The sequence below is a fragment of the Onychostruthus taczanowskii genome, unplaced genomic scaffold, assembly GCF_017590055.1.
Source record: "Onychostruthus taczanowskii isolate IOZ18803 unplaced genomic scaffold, ASM1759005v1 scaffold15, whole genome shotgun sequence".
Classification (NCBI taxonomy): domain Eukaryota; kingdom Metazoa; phylum Chordata; class Aves; order Passeriformes; family Passeridae; genus Onychostruthus; species Onychostruthus taczanowskii.
The window spans coordinates 12987374-13007121 of NW_024498685.1; the positions used below are offsets into that span (position 1 = coordinate 12987374).

A 19748-nucleotide genomic window follows, 5' to 3' on the forward strand; every position below is an offset into this window, starting at 1 on the left:
GGCCACATTGACAAGAAGCAAATGAGAAGGCCTTAGCACTGAGGAACACATAAATAAAGGCTACAAAGAAAGGGCATGAGAGAAGCTTTGAAGTGGCATCTAGCTTTAATTTGAGTGGGAGAAAACCAGATGTGTGTTTGGGAGTTCTGGCCCAGCTCTTTTTTTTTTTAAGAGGACAGGGAGCTCAACCAAATCATTCAATGGAGAGACCCCAAACCAACTGTTTCCACCCTGGTACTTTGATCTTTGTTGCCACTTCTGAGCGAGCTGCTTTGTTCCAGAGGGAAAATGGTCTAACCCTTCATTTTAACTGTACAACTGGATTACACATCTCCTTTTTCCACTCCAGCTGCAGTTATCTGAGTTAATTTCATTTGCAATATACTGACAAAGATGGTAGCGACTTCAAAATAGCAAAACTGATCTGAGTTTTGATTTGGCTGACTTTCGTGTGTTAAAGGAAAACATTGGTACACAGCATTTTGGGTCAGCAGTCCTGAAAACACAGGACAGAAAACAAAGAAACCTGCTTGTGTACGGCTTCTGTTGGCAAGCTCTGCACCTGGAATGATGTGCTTAGTTGCTGCTTACAAATAGAATAACATCTCTGAATTATATATTTGAGGCCTTTTTTTTTTCCAGTAGTCCTTGGTTCACATTAAACCAACAAAAAGATTGCTGTTGACTGTACATTTAGTGAGTAGATTAAAATTACACAACAAATTTTTTTTTGAGCGTGTCTAGAAAATAAGTAAAATAATCCTGTCTTCTAAAGAGATTAAGGGTCTCAAGGGATGGAAAGGAGAAAGAGAGTAGATAAGAAGGCAAATAACGTGAGTAACATTCAAGGTTGCTGTCATTTCTAACCTGAACAGGATAAATCCTTGTGCTCTGGGGGCTTGTCCATGTGCCAGAACTAAGCTACCTTATAAATGATGCCAAAGCTTGAAGCTTTCAGAGGAAGGGATTGGAAATGAGAACTTTGAAAATTCTGGAGAAAAGGGGTCAAGTTAAGTTGGTGCTGTTAGGTTGGTACCAGTTTTGCACTGAGATATCTAAAAATGGAACTTCTACCCATGTGAGGCTATTTTGGTGTGGTTGGGGTTTTCACATTTGTGGTTGGTTTGGTTTAGTTTGGTTTTGATTCTTTTATGGCAGGTACAAAATCATTGCTGGAATCAAGCACAGAATATTATCTTGATACACGCAAGAATTATGCTTTATTTTGCATTTAATTGCTCCTCTCATGTCATCATAATGTAGATTTCTGGGGGCCAGCACATTCCAGTAGCAAATATCAATGAGGAATAGTTTGTGCCACATACCAAGTCTGGAGAATATGCTCATGAACAGTAATGGAATACCCAGGAAATTTTTTTCCTGTCATTGTCTCTAGTGCTTAGCATGCTATTAATACAGATCCTAAAATTGTAAGGGTCAGTTGAGGCCTTCACAAAAAGTGCAAAAGACTTGGTGTGTGGTTGTCTTGTGTTCTCAAAACACAGGAAAACTGGAAGGAGAAGGAGGAGGATGTACCTCTCCATAAGTGAAAAGTAACACTGGCTTCTAGCTGGCTGAATCTCTCTCTTTTCACATAATAAAGTACAGACACATAAATATGCAGGGTTGAAACTCTGAATTACACATTGGACTTGGTATAAGATTGAAATTAGACTTCTCAGTAAAAAACAATTAGGTTTTTGCTTTATTTCCCCTGAGATTTATTGATGATATTGATGGCATTGATGGTATAGATTATTGTAGTATAATAAATGAAATTTTAAGTGTGTAGCCAGAAGTTTATGGATAACTGAACAGCTGTCGAAATTGGATGATGAGGATTGTGAATATCAAACTGCAGCTTGGTTTGAATAAAACTCTCTGTGCTCTGCAAGACAGAGTTTGAAACAAATGCCTTAACCTGCTGTTACGTGGGAGGGTTATGACAATAATTATAAAGCTTCACTGCACCTTGCACAAGTATTTTGAGGAGCCTTGTCAAAATACCAGGTAAATTACTGCCAAAAATGCAATAATGAGATGAGTAATGAAAAAGTTTTCAAATGGAAGTATTTAAAATCTGTTCATCCAGTTAGACATATTTACAGTCATCACTCTTAGTTGCACAAGCTGAATTTCCAGTGTTCACCCATGAGATTTCACTTGTGTCTAAGCTGAAGGGATAGAAAAGCTTGTTTTTCCTTTGCCTTGAAGGGTAAAAAAGCCTGTTTTTCCTTTGCCTTGAAAGGTAAAAAAGCCTGTTTTCCCTTTGCCTTGAAGGGGAAAAAAGCCTGTTTTCCCTTTGCTTTACCCTTTTAGAAGGAAGTGACTATTCAGGTCTAGAAGGAAAGTGCTGTACAATCCTCTGTGATATGTTTTCTGGCTTTTTTTTATGTAATCTCAACTACCTCCTATACATCTCAACATTGTGTGACTAGTGAGGAAAACTGTGTTTTGTTCGAGGATTTTTTGGTGCTTTTGGAATGCAAATTTGATGTATGACTCAAACCTGAAGCAAAATATTCTTGAGTATTGCTTCCACTGCTCTCCTCTCCCACTTTTCTGTTCTCTCCCTTCTTTCCCTCCTGGTTTTGTGTGGTTTCCCCTCTGCAGTCCTGGGGTGTGGCTCTTCTGTACCATCAGTGAGGTGCACTCACTCAAAACACAGGATGTGCCTCCCCTTGGGTGGACCTGAGTGTTTCTGGTCCCTGAGCAGAAGTCCTGATCCACTTATTTCCACATTTATGGATGCAGCTGACAGGCACCTGTCAAGGTTTAATGTGAATAAGAAGGCAAGATTTTTGCAAAGCATTTTGGCCAGCTCATTTCCATAGTTTGTTGGGGGTTTTTTTTCACTTTGGTGTGAGTTTCTGAAATGTCAAAGGGGAAAAAAATGCTTTGGAAGGGAAGAAAAGGAGGGCTCACAAAGGAAAAAAAAATAAAGAAACTCAGCCAAAGAAACCTGGATGCTTCCTCAGGAATGTTTTGAACCCGAATTCTCTTTAATCTGGGCTGATTTCCTTGAGAGGCATTGTATGACCAGGGCAATTGGGAATGGCACAGGCTGTCCTCAGAGTGTCTCTTTCCTGTCTCCTGGTTGTAATTGATACATTTCTGCAACAGCAGCTCCTTCAGGGCCTAAACTTAGAAATCTGCTGAACTTAGAGCAAAGATAAAGTGCTGGCAATTGCCAGATCATCATTAAGCTCTGTAACACAGTCTCTCTATTTTAGGCATTAGTAGGTTTCTAAAATCCCAGTAGAGGAAGTGCAAAGAATTGGGCTGTCTTTCTAATCTTGCACTCTAGGTTTATGAAGGCTTATCCATTCGTTCACCATGAAAGTAATGTGGATTTTTTTATTTGGCTTTTGTTTGGAGGCAGTTTTTAAAATTGCAAATTGTTATGATCCAAAGAATTTTAGTTTCAAAGTGGAGAATATTAAGATAGCCTTGTTGAATTCAGGTTGTTTTTACGAAGCAGGAAGGCTGCAAACATATTTGGGAGATGAGCTGTGCTTCATAGTTTTGAAAGTTCAGCCCAGACATTTCTTTCCTGTGTGGCAGCAGCTGATAGTTGTTGAATTTGGGCAGTTTCTTCCAAGCTGTGGGAGCTGCTGTGATCTATCAGCATCTGCACTTCAGGGGAATGAGATAATGCAAAGGGAGCATTTTTGTGCTGCTGGGGATGAAGCTCAGCCTCCCAGCCTCTAGAAGACACTTCTGGGCAGCACCCTGAATTAAAAAGTCACCTACAAAAGTAGAACTGTGATTGCAACCCCTCACTCTTACTCCAGTCACTGGGTATTTATCTGTAATATTGGAAATTTTATGTGTCTTCATGTCCTGAGGATGAAGACAGTTGCTTTTGGAGTAGTGTTTTGTCCTTACAGAGCAGTTACATAACCCATGTTCAACTTATCTCTGTCCAGCTGAAACCCTATTAATGAATACATAAAGTCCTAGTTGAAATGAATTATCTATGTTGATACATGAACTAAAAACACTTTTACTGTTTTTAAAATTCAGAATGGTTGCCAACCCAGTGCCAGCATTTGGCAGTGCCAATGAAGATTCTTCAGTACTAGTTCTCATTCTTTTTCTTTGTGTGTGTGTGTGCATATATATATATGCATTTGTGAGTGTGTACACTTATGTTGTTATATGCCATAATGAAATATTCTTAAATGTTTTCACTGAACTGATACATTTGATGTACTGGATTTACATAATTGAGCTAGAAAATCAAAACTCATTGCCTAATACTTGTCTTTCTCTCTCTTTCACAGTCATAATGAACGAAAAGTAACTTGCAAACATCCAGTGACAGGACAGCCATCACAGGACAACTGTATTTTTGTTGTGAATGAGCAGTAAGTGCCTTCTGTTTCACTCTGTAAAACACAGGTTTTAAAGCCCATTAATAATGAAGTAAGATTCAGTGATTACTAGTGGCAATATTTATTTGTCCAAGTCAGATCAACATGTAGATAGTTTCACTTGTTTAAATCACTTGAAAGTAATGATAAATATTTTATACTCATTTTTAAGATAGAACCCGTAGTTGTATGATAGAAATGCATCACATTTATGCACTGTATGAATTTCCTGTTGTCACTTTAATTACTCTAATTTTAGTAAGCAGCCTAGATATTATATACCAATCAAATAAACTTTCAGAAAGGGATAAATTTTATAATCACTTAGGGACAACCACAAGTTGTTAATATATAACGTTTTGCCTGATAGTTTCTCCTCAACTCATTATTTCCTTGGCCAGTTGGGGCATTTTCTGAATCATTGGATTATAGCTGGGATTTGCTGTCTTTGCAGTTGTAGAGCAATACAAGAAGGTGTGCATGGAGCTCATGCCTGACCTCAGGATTTTGTTGGTGTCTGGGTTCTGGGTGTCCCCCCCACCACCATTGCTGTAACACATTACATGGTGGCTCCAGTGAAAACCATCAGAACTGGCCAAATTCCACCAGTGTGAAAGGGGGGCAAAGCCAGAGGGGGCCTTTGAGAGCATTTCTTCCCATTTCCATCTCACACTCATACCTGTCTTTTTCCCTCCCACCAACACCTGGCGCTAAGAGAGAAATTCTGGTTTTAAGCAAGATCCTCAAATTCATCTATAATAGGTTGGAGCTTAAAACACAGTGCAGGTAACTCTGCAATGAAGTGTGAATTGCTTTCAAATTGGAAAAGTAGGACACAGGCTGTACAAAGCTACATCTCGGGGTGCTTTTTATTAGCAGTCTGCACACACAGCATGTTCCAGTGCTATTACATATTCTATTTTCAGGACTGCTGCAGCAATGTCATCTGAAGAAAAGAAGGAGCGACCAGTAAGCATGATATGTGAAGCAACTAACTATAATCTGGCATCAGATTATGCTGCTCATCCAATGAGCCCTGTGGGCAGAGTAAGTCTTTATGTCCAAATAAATTAGAACTAAAATAATTCAGCTATTCCACGAGGTGCTAGGCAGTGCTGTGTGTTAGTGTTCCACTGAAAAAAGAGAAACAAAGCTTACATATTTTTCAGGTTTAATTTGGAAAGTGAGGTGTCTCAAGCAAATTGTCACTGTAGCTGTAATTTTTATCAGGTATCTCAGATCTTATGACTTAAACTGACCTTTCTGATCTGTGTGAACAGCAAAACCCTGAGTGACTGATGAGGCACCTGGGCCTGTTGCAGAAATTGCTCCATCACAAACAATTGCCTGGATGTGTCCAGGTAAAACAGAGAGGGCTGGGATTGTGTGCAAGAAGGAGTTGTGAGAGAGGTGGGAGGTGACCCTGTGCTAAACAGCAGGTGACATTGGGCCAGAAGCAGAAGTCCTGGCTTCCTAGAAAAATTCCTGCTAAATGTTTGGGAGAATCCTAGGGTCACCTTCATTTATGTTTTACTTCTCCATTCACCCAGTTTCTCAGGAGGTTAAGGTAAATGTTCATACCAACTTTCAGGTTTATTGGATAAAGCTGATGAGCCTATTGTGTACTTTTTAAATTTTTTTTTTATAATTTTCAGCTTTCCTGAGAGAGAAGTGCACTTGCTGCAAAATTAAGAAGTGCCTTAACTTTTCTAGGAGACCAAGAAAACAGCTTTGATCAGTGATGACAGACAAGAGCTGTCATCTCTTCTAGCCAGTAGTAAACAGTTAAACAAGGGGGAAAACCCTGTGCTTTAGCTAGTCATTGAAAATGTTAACCCTGAGAAGTGCTTTTTCAGAAAATTTATCCAACCTATAAGGGAAAAATAAACTTGGGAATGTGTTCTAACTGAGCAAATTCCTTAATGTCAGAAACTTGGATTGAAATAATTGACTTACCATGTGGTAAGAAACATTGCAAGGTTAATTCAAGTGCATTTTGGAAACTTTTTGTTGTTTTAAATATCTCATGAGACAGGCAGAATCCTTGACCTATGTTAGAAAACTGTTATTAACGAGCAAAGTGTCTTAATCTATTAATGTTGCTGGGGGGAAAAATAGAGAGTCACAGATGTATTATGAACAGCAACAAAATCCATCTCAACTTTCACATGATCATGTTTAAGTCCATGCAGGAAAACCAGTTTAAAATACAACAAAGTGGAAAACCCCCAAACAATAACAGTAAAAAACAAAACCAGCTAAGCCCTAAAACAACCAACCAAGCAAAAAACCCCAGGTATTTTCTTGTTAGAGTCACAACAGTGATGTAGAATGCAATAATTACATAGCTAGTTCTCTCAAAATTCATTTTCTGGGAAGCAATCTCAGGTCAAATATGCAAAATTAATTACAATTTAGGAGCACGTGTCTTACATTTTTCTCACTTCTCTTTCAAAAGAGAAGTTGAAAATGCCCTTTAGCCTAGTGTTTGTTTCATAATCTTTGAGAAGGAAATTAAGATTTCTATGGCTCAGTTACTGTGATTTCTTTTACTTTCATTGATTAATGACACTTTAGTTTCCTGTGAAAATAACATTTTGAAAAAAATAGACTGTTGCTCTACTTTTCATTCCTCCTGTTCTAGTTATTTAAATGCACTTAAAATATGAATATGATTATTGTGGCTGCATGTGTAATTACTGTGCATCAGTTTTCAGATGTGCATTTGTCTGAATTAGTGCAACACCATTTAAGAAGTGTTGGTTTTGGGGAGGTGAATGCTGGGAAAGGAGAGCCACAGCTAATATCAATCTGCCTTTTCTGGCAGCTATTCAGGGATAATGAGTTGAATCCTTTCTAAAGATGACTATAGATATGGCCCATGGGTTTTACCTGGATACAGAACTGATTTTCTTTTATTTTTTTCTTCATGTTTTCAAACAATAAAGCCTGAAATTCTTAACTTTTGACTATAATATGTAGTTTGTAGTGTTGTATATATAGTATATATATAGTGTGTGTATATATATAAAAAATGTAATATATATATTCTGTATTAAAAGTTATATATAATTTATTATATATTACATTATATATAATGTAATATATTATATCTAAAAATGTATATATAGTTTATGTATATAATATATAGTACATTATATATAGAATTATATATATGCAAACTACAGACTATATATTGTAGTCAAAAGTTAAATTATTGTGCATGATATATAAAATCATATATAAAGATATATATTTATATATAATTTTAATAATAATACATATATATGCAGTCTTATATTACTATAATAGTAGTATTGTGTATTGTAGCACAACAAAACAGGAATCAAATATTGGTGAGGGAAGTTACAGAGAAGTTATTACAGAGGAGAAGGATGCTTTGTGTGGTTGCCAAACCAGTTTTTTTAGGTGGTTTTTGTTTTCAGAGATAACTCATGACCACACCTGATACTGGGATGTAATGAGGAATGGGAAAAAAATTGGTGTACAGCTGAAGTTTCAGACAGTTAAGGGGTACAGGAGAAAATTCTTCCTTCCATTAATGTTGATGGATAGATACGGAACTTGGAGAAGTTTCTGTTTTGTGTCAGAAAGACTCTCTGGAGTCTGTTGCTGACCAGAGGCCAGTCTGAGGTGAGGCAAAAATCAGTTCCTGCCCAGTAAAACTGTTAATTCTAATCTTCCTTTCCCCCTGTATACATGAGGGGAGCCAAATAACAAATTACAGCTCTGTTAAGTGCTGCTTATTTCCTGTAGCTTGAAGTGTATTTCCAGACATGAAGGCACTAGCACAGACCCCTGGCTGTGAAAACCCACAGGCTTCAGATTGCTACACAAGTATTTATTTTCATCTCTCTGTGCCATGAAGAAATTGTTTTTGTAGTTGTCTTTTTTTTTAAATCTTATTTTTCTCCCTGCTGTTAAAATCACTACCTAGATAAACAGGATTATGTGTCATAAATTGCTTTTTAATGTGTAAAGTCAGTCACATTTCCAGTCACCCTCCGTGGTGCAGATGTGCTGCTCTTCATTGCTGTCCTGATTGTCAGCAGAATAAAATGAACACATTTTTCTCACAGAAAGTGGTGTGGAGTGTTAGCCCAGGACAGCTCCTGGTGACTCCAGGACAGCTGGGATGTTTCCCAGTGCTCACAAATATTAATCAGTTTGTTAATGCATATTTCAGTGCAGTCTAGGCTTGAGTTGTTGGTGTAGGTGTAGCCATTCAGGTCTGCTCAGGATCCAGGTTAGCTGGAAATTTCTGATTAACAGAAATTATTATTATTATTATTATTATTATTAGTTGTTAGCAAACGGCACAGTGAACAGGAGAGGTGTGAAGGACATTCCTGGTGCTCAGAGCTGGATGTCTGCACTGTGTTTTATGATTTATATTCAGACCAGCCCAGTAGTGCTCCTTGTGCATCTTATATTTTAAGTTCTGCCTAAATGGAATCCAGTTTGCTTTATTGTGCAAACCAAAGCACACCAAGAGTGAATGATGGGGAGGTTTGCTTCAAGAGCAGCCTCCTGGTCCAAGCTGAAATGCTGAGGCAGAAACCCACTCAGCTCATGGAAAACTGCAGCATTGGAAGGCACCAAAATTGCCTACAAAATGCAGAAAGCAGCATCCTATTGGTTTGTGGCTTGGAAGATAATATAAGCCTTGAACACTGGAAACATATTTTTAAACAGAAGTTGAAAGTAGCAGAGATACAGATTTGTACTCTCTGAGTTTATGTGCAGAAAATTTCCTTATTAGCAAGGCTCTCAACCTATGTTTTTCAAATTTACATGCAACAAATTTAATGTTAATTAATGACTTTTGTGCTAGTTCTGAAACTGGGAAAGAAGCCTCACAGAAACCCTGTGTTTTTCTCCCAGCTAAGCAGAGAGAAAAGCCACTTGCAGGGTCTGAAATGTGCAGCCCCAGATGCTGAGTGCTCTGTTTGTCCAGAGTTCAAAACCCTGCTGGCTGTTTGTTCTCTCAGTTTTGGAAAACAGTGAACTCACTGGCTGGACATCCTGGCTTCTCTCTCAGCACTGGGTTTGTGCAGGGCTCTTCCCACTGGATCTGATTTTGGAGTTGCTGTTCCTTAGGATGGATCAGGTGGTACCAGGGGTGACTCTGCTTGCTCTGTTACCTTCTGCACCTTCCAGCAAGTGATGAGTGCTTGGATCATTCCTTCACTATCCTCTCTTGCTCTTTGCCTTATCCAGAAGCTGGAGCTGGGCTATATGCCCTGTATTTTTTTAATTTTTTTTTTTTTATGCTGTGGGTTAAAAAGTACTTGAACCCTTCCGTTCTTTATTTTTATTTTCCCTCTCACAGTTTGAAATAATTATAAATGAGAGACCAGGGATGGCCAGGGGTCCCATAACAAAGGAGGAGGTGATCTAAAATCTGAGAACTCATAATTAGTTTATATACTCACAGTGTTTCAGTGCCCCAAAATACTCATTGTCTTAAGGTTCAGGGTTTGTTGTGAAGTTATTCCCTTTATGCAGCGTGTGGCAAACTCTACAAATTACAAGTCATCTAAAGTGTTCTCTGTATTAACTAAAATTAGAAAGCACTTGTGATGCTGCATTTAATTGAAAGAAGTTTGTATTCACAGTTGGTAGGGTGCAACCCATTAAAACTCTGCTGTTGGCTCAGTGAAATTGGAGCCAGTATGGGTTTTTATCAGGCCTACCTTAGAGACAACTGTCTAAATAATCTCAATTTGTTAGACTTGACATAAGTGCTTGGTTGTCTTCTGAAGCATCCTCAATGCATTAGCTATTTTTACAAATGTAGGAATTCTGGAGCACTCTTGAGGGGTTTTGGACCTTTAGTAGCTAATATTAGAGTAGGTGTGAGTGTTAGAAATTATTTCTGATCAAAGTGTTAGCACAGCTTCTGTGTGATATGCCAGTACAGCAGTCATACAGGTTAACAGAGAGAGCTGCAGTTCACTTTATAACTGCATTTTTGTATGTGCTTTGTTATGCATTCCTTTTTCACAGCTGGATGTCATAATTCTCTTGGCTTCTTAGAAATCTTTGTCCATTTTGCACTGATAGAATTTTTCAGGAGAAAATGTGGAATTTTTTTTTACTTTTACTTTCTTAATTAGGTTTTCAATTGCTTTTCAGAACTGAGTCAAATTTCTGTATCTCCAAGGGAAATTAAAAGCACTCTGATTGTTTTTGTATTCCCTTATGATTCTTGCAAAAAAGAAGTATAAAATGTATTTTGTGTTGTAGACTCTAGACAGGCACACATAGCTTTTGTAATGTTATTTTTCTTTTGCCAAGCAGTGTTGTGTTTTTCAGTTAATGGCATCATTGACAAAAGCTGCTCATAATTTTAAATCAAGTTCTCAGTTCATGATTTTTCAGCTACTGTGGGATTCTCTCTGAAGCATGAGTAAAACCCAGCTTAGTTCTGTGATGAGTGGTGAGAGAATTTCCATAGAGAAACCCCACACCTCATTTGCAACAAAACCTGAGTGGTTGTCAAGCTTTCCTCCTTTAGGAATTTTGCATCACCTCATGATTAGTCCCAGTAGCAGTGATATGCAAGCTGAAACACAGGATTATCATATTGTCTCAATCCAAAGGGTGGATTTGAAATGCAGCTTTAAAAATTTACTTGAACTTGATTTCTTCTGCACAGGAGTGTGCTTTGCTGTATCTCATGGTGTCTGAGGCACCAATTCTTACAGGATTTAAAACACAAATAAATGTTCAGATCCCTTAGTTGCAGAGCAAACTTTCTAAATGTAGGCTGAGAAGAATGAAGTGTGAATTGGCAAAGCACTGCAGGTTTCTTTGTGCCTTTTCCAATTTCTTCTGGTTATTCAAGTAGAAGGATGAAATCTAAAATGCTTTATTTTTCTTACTTCTCTTAATCATAGGTGATCATTGCAAAATTGTAAAAAGTATAAGCAACAGCTGATATGAGCTCTGGAGTTCCATGGAAAGGCCTCTAAGTAGACTTTAGTGCAAGCAAGTAAAATAATAATCAAACCAACCAAGAGATCACAGAACAAAGAAGGAATACTAAAATATTAGTTTATTTTAGGAAAGGGTGAATTACATGTTGCTGGAATCTGAACAAGTTTTCATGTGTTAGGTCAGTGTTGGAAGCAGGAAAGAGTGGGATTTCTTGCCCAGGTGATGTAGTTTTTCATAATTAATAATAGTTCTGTGAGTTTACTTCTCATCCTACAGCTCAGTAGGCATTCTACCTACCTTAGAAGAAGGTCAGATACGTATTTGGTTGGGTTTTTTCTTGTGTAAAAAAACCCCAAAACATCTTTTAGTACTTGTCTTGGGATTTATCTTTATATTCTCTGCAGAAGAAAAGAAAGAAATGCTGAAACCAGCAAAACCACTGTAGTAATTATTTATCTAAAAAAAGAATAGAGTTTGTGTTCTGCAGTCCCCCAGAGGAGCAGGAAAAGATCTTAGAGAAAAGAAAAGCATTTTGATTTTTGTACAGTTATTGATGTCATGCTTTCTATAACGTGTTCAATTCAATTTAGACATCACGATCTTCAAAGAAGGTTCATAATTTTGGGAAGAGATCGAACTCCATAAAGAGAAATCCTAATGCACCAGTTGTCAGACGAGGCTGGCTCTACAAACAGGTACTCAGACCCTCCTCACCCCCTTCTTTTTTTTTCCTCTACTGTGTGGTACAAAAGACAACCACTTCTATAAAATACAATGACAGCAATAGCAGAATTAAGCTGTAAACTGTGTTCTTTAATTCATTAACTCCTTGCTGGATATCAGCCTGATACAAATAAGGACATCAGACAAGTAAAGAATATTGATAGATTATATATATATATATATATATATATGATTCTCTCTAAAAAATCTGAGCAGATGTTAGTAATAAATAGCTGATTTAATTTCAGGTATGTAGAGATGATGGGACAAAAGGTGTATGACCCAGAATATTGGGAATTTTTAGGTTTCTTTTTAAGACTATGTATCTTTTTTCTGAAAGTAATATTTTCAATTAAAAAAACAGTAAATTAAGCCATTTCTTCATATATTTCACATAGGTATATCTATTTGCTTTATTCAAAGATAATCATGTTAAAACCAGAGATTATTTTAGGTTTTCCCATGCAGTGTGAGTTAATCTGAAGTGTGTGCTCTTTAATATTGGGACAGTGTTCTAGCCTGCTGTAAATCTGCTGTTCTGGTTAATATTACAATTCTGTTTTTAAAATCCACCAAGAACCCTTGAGAACTCATGATTTAAACTCAGCTGAGACAAACATGTGTATGTAATTTTGATCTACATTGCCATTTACTGTGCCTACTCAGATAGACTGGAATGACCTGCATAGATTTCTGAGTGCTGGTGATGAGTCAGTTTTTAAAAAGTGCTCAGATCTTTGTAAGATCTAGATGTGTCTGTTTAGTGGAAGATTTCCCCAGGTTTAGACAATCCTGTGGCCTCCACTCTGAGTGTGAAGAGAATTCTGAGATGTGAATCCTGAGAGTGAAAAATTCTCACAAAGGTTGTTGCTTTTTGGGACACAATCACACAGTTGTCTTGGTTGGAAGGGACCTCATGATAATCTAACACAATTAGCCAGGCTCAGCTAGAGCAGGGTCATAGAATCATGGAAAATCATGGGCAGGGTCATAGAATCATGGAATATTATGGACAGGACCCATCAGGATCATCAAGTCCAACTCCTGGCCCTGCACAGGACACCCCCAGAATCACACCCTGTGCTTGAGAGTCTTGGACAGGACTTGTCCAGCTGGGCTTGGAATCTCCTCACAGATGAAGACTGCACCACAGCCTCTCTGAGAACTTGTGACAGTATTTGACCATAAAAAGTTTTACCTCTGCTGAGGTAGAATTTCACATTTCTTTATTTGTGCCCACTGTATCTTTCCTTGCCCTTGGCAAAAGTTTGGCTCCACGTTCTTCACAGTCTTTCACCAGATGTTTATACTGACAGGATGCCTCCTAAGCTGCTCTCTCCCCAGCTGAGCAGCCCCAGCTCTCTCACCCTGTTTCCGTATGAAGATGCTCCAGTCTCTCAGTCATCTCCATGGCCCTTTGCTGGGTTCCCTCCAGTATGTTCATGTTTGTCATGCACCAGTGAGCCCAGAGCAGGAGCAGCACTGCAGCCAGACCTCTGTGGTGCTGAGCAGAGAGGAAGGATGTCCTGGCAGCACTGCTGGTGCAGTCTGGGATGCTGCTGCCCTCCTTTGCTACAGGTGCATTCCTGGCTCGTGTTGGGTTATTCCTCTCCAGAGGGAGGACCGAGCATTTCCCTCTGTTGAACTCCAAGAGATCCTTCTCTGCCCAATTTCCCAGTCCCTCTGGATGACAGCACAACCATCTGGAGTGTGAGGCACTCCTCATAACTCTCACTGTGTGCAGACAGCTCAGGGTGTGCAGCTCTTTAATGAGGTTGTTAAATTGTCTTGGCCACGGTGCCAACCCCTGGGGCACACCACGAGGCACTGGCCACCCACTCCCTGGGGCTGCCACCTCAACCAGTCTTTCATCCACCTCAGGGTTGGAGATGGTTTATGTGGGAAGCAATTCAAATGCTGTGATGTTTGATTGGTGTTTGTAAGAAAAGGTGCTGCTTTGTGCTTCAATGTTGGAGTAGTCATTGAGAGCCAATTTAGTCAATTTTATCAACAGATATGATCTTCAGAAATGTACAGTGAAAGCTTGTGCAGCTTTCTTTCTGACAGTAAAATAACATTTATGTAATCACAGAGTGGCAATTTTTGTTTAATTCAAGGTGTGCTGTCGCAATACGTGTAGTGATCTTTTTGTCATTTTTCTGCTAATTTTTAAATCCAGAGCCAACTCCTTTTTTGAGAGATGTTTACAGTGAACATTTTTCTGAATAATGTTTCCTAGCTAACTCTTGGTTTATTCTTTCTTCTTCTTTCAGCTCATTACCCCCACCCCCAAAAAGAGCAGAGCTCGAAATACAAGGCTAAAAATCATCCTGACTTTTCTTGGGCTGGGGAACTACCCCAAAAACAAACCCACCCCACAGTTTTTCATTAGAGAATCCCTCTTCTTAATTGTCACAAAACTTATTTACTACAAGAATATTGCTAAATTCACACATACTTTTCTTTTTGGAACAGATTAACATATTTATTAAATCTGATTCTGCCAGGATGTGTGTGCTGCAGTGCTCTGGCTTATTTACAGTGCAGCAGTGGTGGCAGTCTTTCATTCTGAGTTGTGTGGTGTAAATTGGTTATAAGAATAAAAGAAAATTAAAATGCTGTAGGAATAAATTTTATTTGGGAAAGAAATTTGCTCTATATATATGAGTGGTAATAGAAGACAAAGTTCAACAGAGAGTTTCTTCAGAAAACAGAGGAGGATGTACCTGAACTGTTATCTTGCTCTTTAAGAGAAAAAAGTTGCCTTTTTTTTTTCTTTCTTTTTTTTTTTTTTTAATTAAACTGTAATGAACTTGCTCTTTAAGAGAAAAAAGCTTTTTTTTTTTTTTTTTTCCTTTTTTTTTTTTTTAATTTAAATAACTGATTAGATTATAATCTCTAGCTTGCCTGTAGAAAAGGAGGCTCAGAGAGGCCCTGCCTCCTCTCTACAGCTTCCTAAGAGAAGATTGTAGTGAGGTGGAGGCTGGTCTCTTCTCCCAGAAGTGACAAGACAAAAGGAAATAACCTCAAGTTTTAGGTTGGATATTGGGAAAAAATTCTTCACCAGAAGGGTTGTCAAGCATTGGAACTGACTGCCCAGGGAAGTGGTTGGGTCCCCAGCCTTGAAGGTGTAACTAAATGTGTTAATGTGGCACTTGGGGACATGGTTTAGTGGTGGACTTGGCGGTGCTGGGTACCAGCTGGACTCCATGAGCTACACAGCCTTTTCCAACCCCAACAACTCCTGTTCACCTCAGGATTCCTGGGTCACCGCCTTTGTTTGCAGTGACAGCTCAGGATGAGAAGTCAAATACTTAAAACAGCCAAGAAATTGAGCTGGCAGCACACAGAGCACAGTTGTGTGTTGAGTTTGTCTTCTTTTTGCCAGGGTTGGGATTAAATCGCAAGACAGAATTTCATGTTGGGACTCAGATGTTTATTAGTTCTTATCTCTGTCACAGTCTCACAAACCCTGAGTTCTGCAGCACTTCACTCTAATAAACTAAAAATGGAGCTGTGTGTCTCTCTCTCTACAAGGTCTTTTAAGGATAAACTGTCCAATTAAGAAGCTACACTTAAGTTATTTTCACTTTTAACTAAACCACTCGTGCCCTGCAATGGGGACTTTTTTATTCAATTACACAAAACCACCCAAACCCATGGAGAAGAAGGTGAAGAAGAAGGAGCCGCCTCCACCCTAAAACCTCCATCTTTCTTTATATATATATCACTATATTCTAAAACCTTAAGCTCTAAGTTTTCTGCCATGTGATGTTACACACTTCTATCCAAACTCTACACCCACAATCCCAGTGCTATCATTCCATTTTGGAAGCCTTCTCCACAGCCTCAGGTCAATGCAGCGTTCTCCTGGGGGTCAGTGCCTGTCAGCACAGAAAGTTTAAAATTCTCAGTAAGCAGGGTTCCAGCAGCTGTGCAGTGCCTGGTTTGTGCTGCGAGCCTTGCTGTCCCCAGTGTGTGTTTCCTGACTTGACCCCTGTGATTCCTGCAGGACAGCACTGGAATGAAGCTGTGGAAGAAGCGCTGGTTTGTGCTCTCAGATCTGTGTCTCTTCTACTACAGAGGTAAGTGCAGCTCCTTTGCTAATTTTGCTGGTAGCAGATAAATTTTGACACACCAGTCAAATGTTAGAAATAAGCTGCTGCTTAACTTAATGGATTAAAATAATTCTATAGCTGTCAATATCCAGGCCTGCTACTCTTATATCCTTTTTTTTTCTTTCTCTCTTAATTACCAGTTCCACGTAATTGCTTCCTGCCTGCCGGGCTGTGCTCAAAGGGCAAGCCCATTCACAGCCACCTCTGTTGCTAAATTCTGGGTTGTAGTTTTTCTTACAGCTGCTGTTGCTAGAAACTAAATGTGTCAGGTTAAATCTGATTTTTATGTGAGTTAAGTAGCTGAAATGGGGATAGGGAAGGGATGTAGTGCAGGGGAGCTGAAACTCTGCCTTTAGAATGATAAAGAGGATATACGTGCCTTTGGGAACTCTAATCAGTGTTCATGAATACTTATAAAATTGAACATTGTCCAATTCCATATGAGTAGAAGTCTCTGCTGTATTTGGAACAAAAGAATCTGTTAGTAACCTCATGTAGCTAGATCAGACTGCTTTTACATGGAAAACATTATCTGCTTCTCATTCTAGTCTGGAGTTAGGTGGGTTAATGATCCCTTCAGCTCTGTAGATTATGAACTGGAGTGCTCCTCCAAAAACAAATGGGACTTGGGCACAGGGGAACATGGACAATCCTGAAATCAAGTGTGCATTTTAGTTTAAAGGAGGCTGAGAGTGAGGAGGATTGTAGAGCATGGCAAAATAGAGGAACATAAACAGGGCCACCTGCAGCCTTAACTGTGGGTGAAGAGTGACACAGGGTTTCAGTTTGGGATGGAACTTTGGAATTGGTAGGACTGGTGCTGATGCTGAAAGCAGAGAGTGATCAGTTTAAATGGTGTTCTCTGAAAGTGCAGCACGGATCCAATCAAAGACAAATCAGGTCTGAACAAAAGCTCTGTTTGCAACTGTTCAGTTAACAAATTCTGAATGATTCAAATGTGATCATTAGGCTTTGTTTTTCTACACCAAGTGGTACACATAGTTGGATAAACCCCTGCTGAGTCAAAAATCAGGCTGAAATTTCAGTTGTGGAGGCATCAACTGACTGATACAGATACACTGTGGTTACCTAAGTAGTCATTACATACTCTGTGCTTTTTACAGGTTTATTTTAAACACCTCTTCAGGCTCCTCCTTCAAAAAGTTTTTTAAAAAGTGCTACATTACAGCTGCCTTAAGAACAGATTAAGCTGAATTTAAGTACTGCATAGGAAGTTTGTTAAAATGAAACAAAAAACCAATAATCAAAACCAACAACAAATAAATATAAACAGCTCTGTAATCTTTTTATTTTCTACATGGCCTAACATTCTGAAATACAAGCAGAATAATCTAAATTGTTCTTGTGATAAATGTAGCTTTTATCTATCACTCAATAGAACGTAGTTAAAACTGTTAAACTGGAATTAAATGTGTGCAGTGATAGTCCAAAATGTATTAGAAATGGCTGATAAAATATAACAAGCTTCTACTCTAAACCCTTTTATGTTTCTGTTAATTCTCAGGTAATGAAAAAATAGGAAAGGGAGGGTCGTGCACTTGCTCCCAGATCAAACCACAGACCTGTTTGTGGTTGTGCAGTGGTGGTTGTTGGGTTTCTTTGGTTTTGTTAGTAAATCTTCCTGAACTTCCAGAATTGTGTTACAGTGTTAGCAGCTGAAATCCAATTTATAGATGAAAAGAAAAATTGTGTCATAGTATTTATTTTCTCTTTCTGTTCCCCCGAGGCATGAAGCACTATCCACTTTCATATTGGAAGGTTGTTGTTGGCACAAATAAAAGTTCTTAGGACTGGACAGAAGATCTGCTCCTTTTCTTGTGCACTGCTCATACACAGCACACAAGTAAAGATAATATGGGGCAGTGGGATGTGTAGATAAAAGCAGACGTGATTGGGAACAGATTTTTAAAATCTGGAACTGGAATGTGGCAGTACATCTTTTACAAAGACCAAAGTCCTCCACACATGCAGCTGTTCAGTGGAACAAAAATGCTGAATGTGGCACTGGTGGGGGATTTACTCAGTCATGAGTCAGAATATGATCTAGGAAAAGAGAACTTTTCCCCCAGACAGAAGTCCAAATAAAATAAACGCCAATATTTACCCACTATGTGTTTGGGGACAGGGCACATTTTTGTGTGTGGCTGGCAAGGAGTTAATATTTGAAGGAAAGGATGGGATGGTTTCAGTCATATTTAAAGGTATTATAAGGTATATATTATATTAAGTTCCTGAAAGTAAATCCACTCCATTTCTTTTCTGCTTTATAATAGGAATGAATTTATGCTCAGCTCTGCAATTAAATAACTATCAAAAAAAGCACAGATTTTACATCTAATCTGTCATGTGATACTAAAACGGCTGGACACAACTTTCCCCATAGAAATAACTTAAATGAAGGTTTAGCTTTTCAAAATCTAGGAGTAAATGAGAACCTGGAAAAGGTTTTTAAGTCCACACATAAGCAATAATCCTGGCATGCTGTTTATGTGTATTTTAATTTTAACTTAATTTTTCATTGAAGTTTTGCAATGCCTGTTTTCATCTTAATTTCATAGATTTATTGTGGGCACTGTCTTCAACTAATAGAAGTGTTATGGGGGACAGTCTCTAAGATAGTGATTGTGAATAGAAATTCTGTTCATGAAATACAATTAAAACAGACTTTATGAATTGCATCCAATTATTCCTTTATTAAAGTATAACTGGATTTAAAAGCTGGTTGTGGCTTTCAATTAAAATGTCAATTTTTTATTATGATCTGTTGATCTAAAATTTTCTGTAAAAGAAGGCTCTGGGAAAAGGGTATTTGTTTTTGGGGAGAGGGTTTTTTTATAAATTATCTGAAACATGTGCATTCTTACAAATGGAGTGTAATTGAGTGTAAAAACTCTTTGTGAGAATTATAATGACAATTCATAATTAAATACTATAATGGGGATTATGTAGCATAATGTGCCGGAGATCAGAAGAAGAATGTGCACATTTTCTCCAAAATGCCAGCAGTCCTAAGCAGTGTTTTTAACCACTTGTGTTCTCTGAGTTGTTTTTACTGAGCAGGCAGTAGATGTGTGCTTTTCTGGTTCTTTGTCACTGAATTAGAGGCTTGGCTTCCAAAGTTAGTCTGGATTTCTGGTATTAATTCATTCTCCTCTGAGCTAAACTTGCTGGTCGTGCTCCCGCGTGGCTGAAAGAGTTTCCTGGAGTGTCAGGGTGTAAATGTCCTGTGTCCAGGGCCCTTTTCTAACCCCAGTGTGCATTCCCAGATGAGAAGGAAGAGGGAATCCTGGGGAGCATACTTCTGCCTAGTTTCCAGATATCTGTGCTGTCTGCTGAGGACCACATCAACCGCAAATACGCCTTCAAGGTGAGGGAAGCGGCTTTTCCACCCCACGTGGTGTCTGAAAGCTCAAGAGCCTGGCCACAAAAGCTCATTTTACAGAGTTGTTATGAAAAAAAGGGTTGACAAACAGCTCTGAGGCTGATTTTTACATAATAGAGTAGCAAAAGTTTCAGATGCTTAGCCTGATGTAAATATAGACAGAAT

The 19748-nt window shown here is 38.5% G+C and overlaps 1 protein-coding gene across 1 annotated transcript in view; it reads left to right on the top strand.

Moving 5' to 3' along the window:
* PLEKHA5 (pleckstrin homology domain containing A5) overlaps positions 1 to 19748 on the top strand; it is a 164749-nt gene that overhangs the window by 90525 nt on the left and 54476 nt on the right. Inside the window, exons 3-7 of the mRNA XM_041398703.1 lie at positions 4287 to 4370; positions 5303 to 5423; positions 11930 to 12034; positions 16075 to 16147; positions 19468 to 19568. Of these exons, the coding sequence (XP_041254637.1) occupies positions 5316 to 5423; positions 11930 to 12034; positions 16075 to 16147; positions 19468 to 19568 (387 nt within the window). The 5' untranslated portion in view covers positions 4287 to 4370; positions 5303 to 5315. The remainder of the gene's footprint in view (positions 1 to 4286; positions 4371 to 5302; positions 5424 to 11929; positions 12035 to 16074; positions 16148 to 19467; positions 19569 to 19748) is intronic.